Source organism: Hermetia illucens, chromosome 6 (genome assembly GCF_905115235.1).
Source record: "Hermetia illucens chromosome 6, iHerIll2.2.curated.20191125, whole genome shotgun sequence".
In the NCBI taxonomy this organism is placed as follows: domain Eukaryota; kingdom Metazoa; phylum Arthropoda; class Insecta; order Diptera; family Stratiomyidae; genus Hermetia; species Hermetia illucens.
Window position 1 is genome coordinate 68217584 of NC_051854.1, and position 12072 is coordinate 68229655.

The 12072-nt window shown below is 44.5% G+C and overlaps 2 protein-coding genes and 1 long non-coding RNA gene across 5 annotated transcripts in view; 2 read left to right on the forward strand and 1 right to left on the reverse strand.

Annotated features, from left to right (window-relative positions):
- Nucleotides 1–1496: 1496 nt before the first annotated feature.
- Nucleotides 1497–3045, forward strand: LOC119659175. 3 transcript variants are annotated; one of them, XR_005250325.1, is made up of 6 exons: nt 1497–1630; nt 1878–2040; nt 2108–2368; nt 2428–2478; nt 2541–2777; nt 2831–3045. XR_005250325.1 is itself a non-coding variant. In XM_038067131.1 (6 exons), exons 3-6 carry the CDS (start codon nt 1927–1929, stop codon nt 2622–2624), a joined length of 510 nt encoding a protein of 169 aa, XP_037923059.1. In that variant the 5' UTR covers nt 1503–1630; nt 1685–1809; nt 1878–1926; the 3' UTR covers nt 2625–3045. The 3 variants fall into 3 exon arrangements, 2 of the variants coding, with proteins under 2 accessions (XP_037923058.1, XP_037923059.1); XM_038067131.1 differs by adding an exon at nt 1685–1809 and having other exon boundaries at nt 1503–1630; nt 2541–3045; XM_038067130.1 differs by having other exon boundaries at nt 2541–3045.
- A 7860-nt stretch (nt 3046–10905) lies between these two features.
- LOC119658846 lies at nt 10906–11320 on the reverse strand. Its single transcript, XR_005250291.1, has 2 exons — nt 11179–11320; nt 10906–11109 (listed from the first exon to the last, which is right to left on the reverse strand). It is a non-coding gene; the product is annotated as an uncharacterized LOC119658846 (long non-coding RNA).
- Nucleotides 11103–12072, forward strand: part of LOC119658844 (ubiquitin-conjugating enzyme E2-17 kDa) — a 36382-nt gene continuing 35412 nt past the window's right edge. The window contains exon 1 of the mRNA XM_038066594.1: nt 11103–12068. Coding sequence (XP_037922522.1) covers nt 12025–12068 — 44 coding nt within the window. The 5' untranslated portion in view covers nt 11103–12024. The remainder of the gene's footprint in view (nt 12069–12072) is intronic.

The following is a 12072-nucleotide window of genomic DNA, read 5'->3' on the forward strand; positions in this document are numbered from 1 at the left end:
CACTAAGTGGGTGTGACCTAAGTGCATTTCCACGGATGTGACGCTCCACCAGTCTCTCCAAACCTTTCAGTAAGAATGAAGTCAAGCTGATCTGTCTGAAGTTCTTTGGATTAGAATAGTCATCTTTCCCAGGTTTCGGCATGAAAACTACCTTAACCTGTTGCCAAGAAGAAGGCACGTAGCCCAGAGCGAGACATCCTCGAAAAATATTTCTCAGAGGTCGCTCTAAATGCTCCACACCCTCCTTTAGCATTGCCGGATAGATGCCATCCATGCCAGGTGCTTTGAAATGTTCAAAGGACAGTATGGCAGCTCTCACCTTTTCATGGGTAATAACCGCTTTCGCAGTGTTCCAGTTCCCCTTGCAACACTTGCATGTTGAAGGGGTTGCAAGAACCGTCGACGGGTCAGTAGTAGTGTAGAGTACATACTATAAAAACCGCTGCTAACTGAAGAATGTCCTGGGTCCAGTGTGGAACTCACCGGGGATACCTGCTTCTTTTCAACTTTCACCGATTTCTCGACTTCTCTGGATATCGCCACATTTGTTGCTGTGGCAACGCCTTGGCCTTCTTTCGCAGTGCCTTCCATTGTCGTCGGCTGGGAACCATGTCAGGTTCGCGGTGTCCGAGCTGTATGGATCTATTCCCAAATACCGGAATTAGATCAGTTGCGTCCACATCACCAGCTCCCCTTTCTTCCGCTTTTCCTTTTAGAGGTGGAGGAAAATTTTCTGAAAGGCAAGTCTGTAGTCCCCTCTCCTTTGCGGCTGAACTTTCCTTCTGCCGAAACTTCCTTCCCCGTTTTCTGGAAGAATTAGGCAACAGTGTCACCGAAAGACCGGCCGTAGTTAGGTTTCCATTTCCTCAGTTTAAGGGAGTTGCTGTACTATCCTTTCTGGCTGACAGCACCGTAGACAGTGAGTGTAGGATTCCGACTGACACATTCACAGATTTCTCCATGATGGAGCATGAGTCTGATGGGGGCTCCAAAATCAGTACTTCGGCCACGACCTGATTTATCAAAGTCACGGGTGGATCCGGAGGATGTGACTTTTTATCATTCAGAGAGTTACAATTTATTGTATCCATCATCGTGTGTTTTTTAACATTCTTAGTGCAGTAGTAAACTACTACAAGCTCCCCCAAAAAGACAAGGTGGTGTCCAAGGGCTACAAATGCAATTCATCCATATGTAGAGGGAATTCTTATCTACAATTTAACTTTTGACTTATGATTCTAGTATTGTAAAAGCGACCAAACCAAAAAGAATACTCTGAGAAATCACCCGGCGTACAGCCTGTCCTGCAGTTTTCCAGCCAGTATACAAAGTAAGGAAGACCAATAACGAAATTTTAGTTTATGTTCCTTTTTAAATTACAATGACCTCCTCCTCAAACCACCCAAGTAAAATACCACAACCGCAATGAATCGAACCCGAATCGGTTCAAAATCCTGAAATAGCAAATGTCAAACCAACTAGAAACTTGTAACCAACTTCATTGTATTCTTCTGCAATTGTTTACGTCTGGATGGCGCATGCCCCCGTTGTGCTTATTTTCAATTGTTTTCGGCAAAATATATGGATTAGATCGAGCCGGGCATTGTAAATCGACCAAACATCATCCAAGGTATGTTAACCCAAAGATTAACCCGCCCCACCCACTCCGTTACTAACTTTTTAGTGATTTGTCCGCGACACTCCAACGTCGGGTTGTGCTGTTTTGGGCGTGACTGCAATGAATAGTTCACTAATTGAAAAATTCTTGTTCGCGTGTTAACTTACTAATGCGAGATTGGCACTTCGAGCGTAAGGGCACGAGTTTATCTATATGGATTACGATGGTTTTCAATTAATTCTACGAATTCTTTTCATAGTTTGCGATAATCTTGACATTCTGAGGGACTCGAAAGGTAGAAGGCGATAATGGTTGTCTTCACTTCGTGCTGGTCGCCGTTCATTTGGACAAACTCCGTCAAGACCGGGAGCTATGCGATTGCATACTACACAGTGGCAATATCCGTGGTCCTGATAACGATGGTGAGTGTCCCAATTTGGAATTTCATCAAGCCGATTGCGGCCGACACTCATTCCCAACCTCCTCCAGGTCTGCTACATGCTCGCCGGGGGAGAGTCGACGCAGCTGTACTCCCCCTTGTTTGAGGCGGATATTCGGTTCTCGATGCCACTTTTCGGGAGCATTTTCATCATTTACTTCCTCTTTTTGATTGTGTCCTCGTATCTCTTGTACTACGGCATCAAAACATGCACGAGAGGATGGATGTTGCCGTGGATGGGCCTGTTCGGGCTGGGCATCTTGTTCCAGTTTGTTTTCGGTCTTTGGTTAATTGGCGGCTACTATATTTATGTAAGTTAATTATTCCTTGATTTATTTACGGAATGGCTCAGTAACCAACTTGTTTTCAGCTGGACGCTACCTTCGCTGCCCTCGTTCTCTGGGCCTGGATGAGCTACAACGTAAGAAAGACAAAGTCATGCACCCGTACTCCTTTTCAACATCTTTACCTTCTTCTTTTCAGATCTATTGCTGGCTCTGCGTCTATTCACAATATCAAATATTCGTTGAGATCCAGAATCCGAACATAGAACTCCTGATGCCGTGAAGACCCGCACAAATCCCAAGTCGACAGGCAAAAAGCGCACAAAGAATAGAATTCGCTTTCGAGTCACCACCATGAGTCTGTGAGACATCAAACCACATATCCCGTAGATTATCACTTCTTAGAGAATATTTTTGTAGCTGAAAGTAGTTTTAGGTGAAATTCGCCCACAGATTGCAAAGCTTTTTGCTTATTTATGCGCATTCCAGGCGGAACCTCATCATTCCCGACACTGAGTAACTTTAAGACTTAACGATGCCGTCCCTAATTGTAATCTCGATTTGCAGCACGTACGCTCCGGCCAGCGTATGGAATGTAAATTTGATCTTTCCATTAATGAAAGTGACATATTATTTAATATTATCAAAAGTACAATATTCTAATTATTGTTAGAGGAGTTTTTATTAGACAAAGTAAAAAAAATTAACTTGAAAGTGGGTGGCTATTATCCTTTTGTCCTTCGTGCTACCAATGGGTATGGATTGACCTCACCGCTACGGCCTTCAACTACTAAAAACTGTTTATGATTGGTTTCTCCAACGCACGCTCTTCGAAAATGGTATCGATGGCACTCAAGATGTTCATTTTCTGCAAATTGAGTCCAATTCTGGCGACTTATCCGCCTCCACTTCCACCTTTTCATTAGGCCAGTACCCTGGCAACATTGTGAAGACAGGTATTGACAAAGGTTTGGAGATGGATGCTAGTTAATTTAGGTGTGAATGAGTAACTGAGTCAAATCAATAATATAATAATCACGGGCAAGCACAATGCTGACCACATTTTCTCCTATAGTGCACCGTTATCCTCTTGAATGGAGTGCCCTAACTGCCCCTAACTTTTCATGAGCCATTCCCATAGCGACTTTGGCGTCGATTTAATTTGCAGTCTCAAAATCACCATCAAATTTGCTTCATCGAGCCTACCACGCACTGTTCCAGTCTATAAAAGATCGCAGCAGACCGACGATGTCCCCAAGCCCAATTAACAATCGCCCTTCATTCGAGGGACATGTTCCCTACTCAGCATCGGCTGCTTTGACGATCGCCCTACTGTCGCTGCATTGTCGGTACCGCACGCTTCCTCCTGCGGATCATCAATGCCCGCCACCGCTGGCCACACCTGCGGCCTTCTCAATCTCATGTCGCCCCAGCGGCGGCCCTCTGCTGAACATTTCCTCGCCACCGAAACAATTGTTCGTGTTGAGGCTAGCGTATTCCACCACCGACGAAATTCTGGTCTACATCAGAACCAAGGCCAACTCAACTCTATTCTGACCAAGTGATAGCTTCTTTCAAAGCGACGTATCTCCACGACCTTTCTTTTAGCCACAAGCAGTCTTCAAGCCTTATCAGAGGATTAAGCTTCTGCCTCGCAGAACTTAAATGATTTTCAAAACTTTAGACTGTTTTACCAAATTGTAAGGGGTCTAAGGAGCAAGCTGTCTGCCTTAGCATTCCAAAATCACGTTATCTGCATTTCTGAAACCTGGTTGGATGGTAGGATTCCAGATTCCGAGCTCCTGGAAGGTACTCTGTCTTTCGTTGTTACAGAAATTGCACTGCGCTTGGCAAGACAACCTGTCAAGTCCCCTCTAAGTGCCGAACTCATCTTTTCTGCCTACAATTCTGTCACCGTAGGAGTCATTCCGGCAAACGTATGCCGCTTTATCATATCCTGTCTATATTTTCCCTGCCTAAGACCCCATTCTCTGCACGAGGATTTCTACGACAGATCATCCGAAATTCTAATCGTTTTGTTCCCCTCATTTCCTTTCATCCTCTGGGGTGACTTTAATCTTCCTTTGCTCTCCTGGCCTACTGGCTGGACCTTCCTTCCCTCCCTAAAACTCCACCCACTTTTTCCTTCTTTTGCCCACTTTCATGTTCTTTCTAGAAACCACTTAGATGGCACTATTGATTTTGTCCTCTCTAACCTTCCCGCACGTTGTCTTCCCCCCTCATGCTCCTCTTACGGCGCCCCTGACGCCCATCATCCCGCTCTCGAGTTTGATGCTCAAATATCCCGACTGCACTCTCCTGTCACGCGAGCCTCCCAAGTTTAACTTCAAAGGTCTAAACTCAGCCTTGATGACAATCAACTGAATTCCCCTCTTCTCTCCATTAACGTGTGACGAAACAATCAACACCTTCTATATCTGATCTTCCCCGCTACGTCCCCTCCTCTCCTAAATGCTTGCGCTCCTACCCTGTCTGGTCCACCACTGAAGTCCAAAACTTCGTCAAAAACACTGCGAGGAAGAAGTTCCTGTTATCTAAAACCTATGCTGACTTAGATTCTTTCAAAACTCTGCGTTTCCCGGTCAAATCCTTAACACGTAAATCCAGAGCGCAATATCTGGCAAGTATTCAAGACGTACTAAAGCGCGGAATCCTCAAACCTTTTTGGTCCCACATTTGCAACTCCCGCTGTCCGACTCAGACACTCCCCTATCCATTAAATTCTCTGGCACCTCAGCTAAATTCCCCCATACTATGTTGTGATTTACTCCGCTGCCACTTTTCCTCAGTTTACTTCTCCCTCTCCTCCCTCCTGCTAGTAGATGTAACCTGCTCCGCATCGCCTACCATCCCCATACTTACTCCTCTCCTTGTCGAGTGCTTCATTGTCAAAATTATATCAACGTCAGCCCTGGCTACGACGGTCTCTTCACCTGGACTGTTGGAAAGAGGCTTTCATCATCCCCATTCACAAAAGTGGTGATCGTGCTCTTGCCGAAAATTATCGTCCCATTTCGCTTCTCTCCTGTTCCAAAATCTTGAAAAGATGTCAGCGACTGGCTGTGCGTCCACTTTGGCCACCACATAGTGAAAGAGCAACACGTCTTCGTTTACCGTAGGTTCACTGCCTCCAAACTGCTTGACTTTACCAACATTGTCGCTAAATGTCTAAATCACGACAAGAAGTAGATACCATTTACACTGATTTCGCTAAAGCTTTCTACACTGTAAATCACGAGATACTTCTATCCAAACTCTCGTCTCTAAGCGTTCCCATACCACTTGTTTTATGGCTTGTCCCTTACCTTTCCAACCGAACCTGCCGCGTCTCTTCTGACGGCTGCACTTATCGCTCCTTCTCCTCTGGCATCCCGCAAAGATCTATTCTGGGCACTCTGTTATTTTTATTTTTTATTAACGACCTTCTCCTTCCTTACTTGTCCCAGCTTGCTCCATGCAGACGACTTTAAGCTATTTTCCGCTATATCGTCGCCTATGGACTGTGTTTCGCTTCAATCTAACCTAGACACTCTGGTTCGTTGGTGCTCGACTAATGGTTTAGCGCTAAACGTCAGAAAGTGTCACTCTATGTGCTACACCCTAAAATCATCACTCACTTCTTTCTCCTACTCTCTTAGCGGACATCCCTTGTCGTGCTTATATTCCACTCAAGACCTCGGAGTCACTTTCGACAATAAGCTCCGCTTTAACACCCATTGCCTCGCAGTCACCAATCGAGCAACAAAATTGTCAGTTTTTATACTTCGCTCCTCCTCTGATTTTGACTCCATCCAACCCTCCTTAGCTCTCTTCAATTCCCCCGTGAGGAATACCCTCGAGTACTGCTCCGTGATCTGGTCACCCTTCCGTAACTGTGATTGTCTTGCCCTTGAAAATGTGCAACGTAAATTCACCCGTTCCCTCTTCTTTAAGAAAAGCTTCCCTCGTGTGGACTACATCTCCCGCCTCTGCTTTCTGAACCTTCCCTTTCTGCAACAGCGTAGATCCTGTCTGGATCTATGCACACCGGGTCTGATGGACTGCTCCACCGCTAGCGAGATCACCTGCCGTCTTGCGTCTTACAACAAACGTAACGCAGACATTTTCAACGTGCCCTTCGCAGAGCTCCGAGTCTACTTCCATTCCCTGATTCCTAGGCTTTGCCGAAATTACAACGCACAACAGCTTGGTCCCTTTAACTTCTCTACTGTAAGTAGTTTTAAGCATAGGATAAGATTATTGCTTTCTCCTTCTCCTGAGGACAATAAGTGATTGGAATTTACTCTGTTTGTTGTCCTTAATGGACAATTAAATAAATAACGACATCTCTCTATAGTTCTCACAGTTGCGTTTGTCACCATTTTAATGAATAAGCCAACACTACTTTGCGCCAATCTTCTGGCATAGTTTCGTCAAGCCAAATCACGCTTATGAGCTCTTGACATTTTTCCGCCATCCCCAAAATCCTTATCTATAGTTACTCCGCAGGTAATTCCATTCCGACCCATGCAGTATTTCAGTGCATCCTTGACTTCGAATGTAGGTGGCGGTACAGACGATTTCAGGATATTGTTTAGTGGTATTGAGTAGCTGCTCCAAATACTGAGCCCATTGACCGATTTTTCATCTGCTCCATATCTCCAATAAGATTCTCCCCTATGTCCCTGCAAAATCGTGCTGTTATTCTTTCTGTGAAATTGCAACCGGACCTTAGGTAAAGTAATCAGAATTCAAATAACGTTGCCTTCCGATAGAGTTAGTTTGTATTTGCTGGTATCGGTGGTTGTCGTAATGCTGGGTGAGATGGCCCTTAACGGCTTCCGCATAAGTGTGACCGACCGCACGGAAATTCATTATTGTAGCTTAATGTAGCTGTATGCTGTTGGGTTAGTGGTAAATTGTGCGCTATAGTCTAGGTATCCTTCGATATTTTGCTGATTTCTGTTAAAACTGGCATTTCTTGCGATTTCCTTCTCAGCTGCCGCATCTTTTGTTGTTAAGACCGTTTTTGTCTACATCTTGCCCACTTGTTGGATGTAAACTGCCCCAGACTAGATTATTTGTAAAATTCTTGGATAATTACTTTTCGTTGCAGTATATTATGGATTTTGTAAATGGGGTGAAGTTTACACCTTGGCATTTTACTACCTTTAGGTGTAAACCAGTCCTTGAACTTTGTTGCGATTAATTATGTTGCCGTTTTGACTTCGAACTCTTGAGTTTTTAGATCTTTGATGAGGTTTTTGGGGGGCTGGAACGGCGAAGATGACACCTTGATCATAATTTTTCGATGAGGTCAATGGAGGTCAGGAATGCCAGAGATCAGTCTAACTTCTTTTCTACTAAAAGGATTGGAAAGGCTAGTAGATCCGTTCATAAGGAATAGATACATCCCTGAGTGACCACTTCACAGCTCTCCATAAGCTAACGACTAAAATTGAGAAGGCGATATTCGATAAAGAATACGCCTTAGGCGCATTCATGAACATCGAATGCGCCTACGGATAAGGCATAATATTCGTGGTAATTTGTAACGCGGAAAGACAGCATGGGATCGATCCGTTGTTAATCAGGTGGATCCTTCACATGCTAGAGTGGAGAAAGATCCACTTATTGTTCGAACAGAAGTCTATTGACGCAGGATTTTTTAAGGGTTGCCTACAGAGCAACTGGTTATTTTCAACCTGCTATAGTTCCTGGAGGACACAAACGTCTTCGCAAAAGCATTTGCGGACAATCTAGCCGTAATAATTATCGCATATCACAGTGTGTGATCGCTTAAATACAACACTGCATCTAATTAAGAGTGGGTGCCTCCATAACGGACGCACAGTGAACGCCAGGAAGACTAGGCTAGTTATGTTCACCAGGAACGTCAGACGGGACAGTTGCACACTACCCACCTTAGCAGGGGTGGAAATCCAGCTGGTACAAATAGTCAAATATTTATGAGCTCATTTCGACTCAAGTTGATGTGGAAGCGCCATACCCAGGAACAATGCCAGAAATCCTGCAAATTGCTCCTTGGCAAACATCTGGTGACTACGATGCCCGCTGATCATATGATTTCCTAATTCATCTTTGAAAAGACATACTCCGCGGTAATCACCAAAAAGGGAGAAATGTTGAAAAATGGCCACGAGAATACAGAGTCTCGAAGTCACCAATCAAGCAGCAAAATTGTCAGCCTTTATACTTCGCTCCCCCTCTGATTTTGACTCCATCCAACCCTCCTTAGCTCCCTTCAATTCCCTCGTGAGGAATACCCTCGAGTACTGCTCCATGATCTGGTCACCTCCTCGTAACTATGATTGTCTTGCCCTTGAAAATGTGCAACGTAAATTCACCCGTTCCTTCTTCTTTAAGAAAAACTCCCCTCGTGTATACTATTCCTCCCGCTTCTGCTTTCTGAATCTTTCTTTCCTACAACAGCGCAAATCCGATCTGGATTTATGCATTTTTTAAACTTTCCTCGGATCTAATGGACTACCCCGCCTATAACATCACCTGCTGCTCTTCGCGGAGCTCGAAGCATACTTCCATTCCCTGATTCCTAGGCTGCCGAAGTTACAGCGCACAAAAGTTTGGTCTTTAAACTTCTCTTCCTCATGCAGTTTTAAGCATATGTTAAGATTATTGCTTTCTCCTTCTCTTGAGGGCAATAAATGACGTCCTATACTCCACCAAGGGGTAAATGGCAATAAATACAGGTTTTTAGTAATCACTATTGGCTACCCTATGGATGTCTTTATCTTGTTTTACTCTTTGGAGTTGAAAGCCTTCATCTCCAATCTACGTACATTGTAATCTCAAGCAACTAGGAACTTATTGCCAAGGATTTTGAAGAACTAAAATAATTCTTCCGAGTCCATGCTGAACTGTGGGGGACAATAGAGTGCACATTTTTACAGTGTTTCTCTCCAGATTTCTAGGTAGACTAATGTAGCTTGCTGGTAATGTTTACTACATTCCTCAAGGGTGTAGTGCTTGATGCAATGGTTAGAATGCTGGTACCTGCCAAATTTCATAACGATTCAGTAGTTATTAGAAATTGTAGCTATTTATTCACTTCAGCAATGTTGGGTATAAACTTGTGAACCTTATTAAAATCGATCAATGTCTGTCTTTCTGTCACACCCTGATTTACTCGGAAACGGCTGAACCAATTGTTATGAAATTTTGCGAGAAGGTGTGGACTGTAAATCCCTTTACATTTCGCAAGTGGCACCATTTTGAATTGCGTTTATAGTAATTTCTTACTTTGTGTGTTAATGATGGTGACAACGTCTACACCAAAAACCAACCAACCAACAACATCAAATCATACTGATCAAACGAAAATAATAAAGATTGGAGACTACAACTTTAGACCGTTGATAATTTCTCCTATCTAGGGGCGAAAACCACAACCGATAACAGCTACGATTATGAAATCCGCGCACGGTTGTCAGCCAATTTCAGCTTACAAAAACTGTTTCATTCGAAACGTCTCACCATAGGGTCAAAGCTCTTACTGTACAAGACAATGATCTTGCCAGTCCTCATGTACTCCTCGAAGACTTGGGTTCTTAGCAAGAAAAATTGCGAATTCTTAACCGCGTTTGAGAAAAGAATCCTTCGAAGAATTTTTGGCTCCCTACATGAGGATGGACGATTCCGTAGCTTACATAACGACGAAATCTATGGGCGATACCATGACCGTCAGGTTGTGGATAAAATCCGGCTCATTAGGTTACGGTGGGCGGGTCACTTAATCCGTATGGATGAGGATGATCCGGCCCGGAAAGTCTATAAAGGCAATATCTATGGTAGAAAAAGAACACGGGCCAGACCCTGCCTGAGATAGAGAGATGGTGTAGGTCAGGACGCCAGACAGCTTTTAGGGATATCGAATTGATGGACCTCGACGCAAAACCGGGATGTGTGAAGTTGCTTATTAAGGCAGACCTAGACCGGATACTGGTTGTTGCCCCGTTGATGATGATGAACTTTCCAGGAATGGAGTAGCCCAGGTTGCTTATGGGGTGATATGAACCCAAGTGCACAAAGGACTGTTTAAACCTCATCATAAAAAGCCTCCGGATTATAGTGGGAACAGTCACTAGTCACTGGCGACTAAATTATCACCCGGGGAAGCCAGAGATATTCACGGACATTGCCGGCAGGTTCTGTGGGGAGTATGGCGAAACCTCCACACACGTTCTGAGACAGTGTCCGGTACTACTACAAAGTAGGTCGAGGCACCTGGGAAAATATCAGATGCCAAGTTCAAATACTTGGAAGTAGGGAATATATTAAAATTCCTGACGGCCATAAGTTTGCATAGCATAGTTCGCATAAAGGCAGAACGCAGTACAAATTCCCTTAGCAGAAAAATAATACTTTACACTTTGATTTCCGGTTGAGAAAGGTCGCGGGTATTCACGCGCTACACATGTGAATTCATTCTGCTTTCCAATGCAAACATTAAATCGCCGGAGTTCCATATGGCATACCTAAATTCAACGTACTTTCGTAGATGACAAACAATTTAAAACAATTGATGAAATTCAAAGCATTTACTTGTTAAATTTAAGTCGATGCGTCATCAAAAATGGATTGCTTAGTTCTGGGAAGCGAAGGTCTTTCAAGTTAAGGACGTGGGGAGCATTACGCAGCGGTTCCGTCTCACGGGCGAATCCGACCAAACCGACTGTGATACTTGCGTGAATAAGAGTTTTGAATTGTACTCTGTCGTGCGCTGTGCTCTGAAGTGTTTCAAGTTGTAATCGGTGTGGGGACAACACATCAATTGACAGTCATGCGAAGGAACTTACTCGCCACCTGACAGGCCAACGGTTCGGACGAAAAGTCATTCATACATCAATGCGTTTTCCGCGTAGAGTCGTAATCCACTCGGCTGCAGTTGTTAACTAGTTCAAAATTTCAAGCTGAATCCCGAACATCACCTTTTTTCGTCACTGATTTGGTGAATCTGTCTAAATTTCGTAAAATCTATTTTCTCCAAAATCCGCTGGGAGAAGTCAAATCACGGATTTGCTCGGTGACAGTTCTCAACCGACTTTCGTTCGTCCACAAGCCGAACGACTCCGATAGACCTCGAAAATCCCATTTGGCAGAAGAGCCGAGGACTGCCACCTTTTCTTCCCAGCTGCTACGTTGACCGATCCGCGGCTCCGTCCTTGTCTACCACGCGGTTTCAGCGCGTGCTTATGAGAAAGAAAGCTGCTGAGTTCATGCACGAGCGAATTCGCCACGGTTGATTTTTCGCCTCGTTCTCGTCAAAGTGACAGTAGTCTTGTCAATCGTCGTCGCCGCGCACAGTGTAGTGTGAATAAAACAGAGACGAAGATAGCGCGAGTGTGAAAAGTTAGTCGTGAATCGTGTATGGAAATTAAATTGTCGCGGAAAAGATAGAAGACCTGGGACCGAGGAAAATCAGCGAATCGAATAAAAATTTTGTGTAGAATAGCGTGCGTGTCTCTCCTAGTTGTTCGTCGCGTGTGTCGTGATCAGGGGTGTGCAGTAAGACGAGAAACGAGCCCGAAAAAAACGCAGCCACCACGGTAGAAGTTACTCAAGCCCCAAGCAGGCGACCAGCGACAAGGCAGGCGACCCCAGGAACGACTTCGGAACAGTAGCAGGAGTTCAACCCGAGAAAAATGTCCACACCAGCGCGTCGACGCTTAATGCGAGATTTCAAAAGGTTA

What these genes read in the sequence shown, in the direction of transcription:
- LOC119659175 (XM_038067130.1), top strand. Translation starts at nt 1,927, where the DNA reads ATGGTTGTCTTCACTTCGTGCTGGTCGCCGTTCATTTGGACAAACTCC. An exon ending in CCGTGGTCCTGATAACGATG is followed by an intron (nt 2,041 to 2,107) that starts GTGAGTGTCCCA and finishes AACCTCCTCCAG; the next exon opens with GTCTGCTACATGCTCGCCGG. An exon ending in TTGGCGGCTACTATATTTAT is followed by an intron (nt 2,369 to 2,427) that starts GTAAGTTAATTA and finishes ACTTGTTTTCAG; the next exon opens with CTGGACGCTACCTTCGCTGC.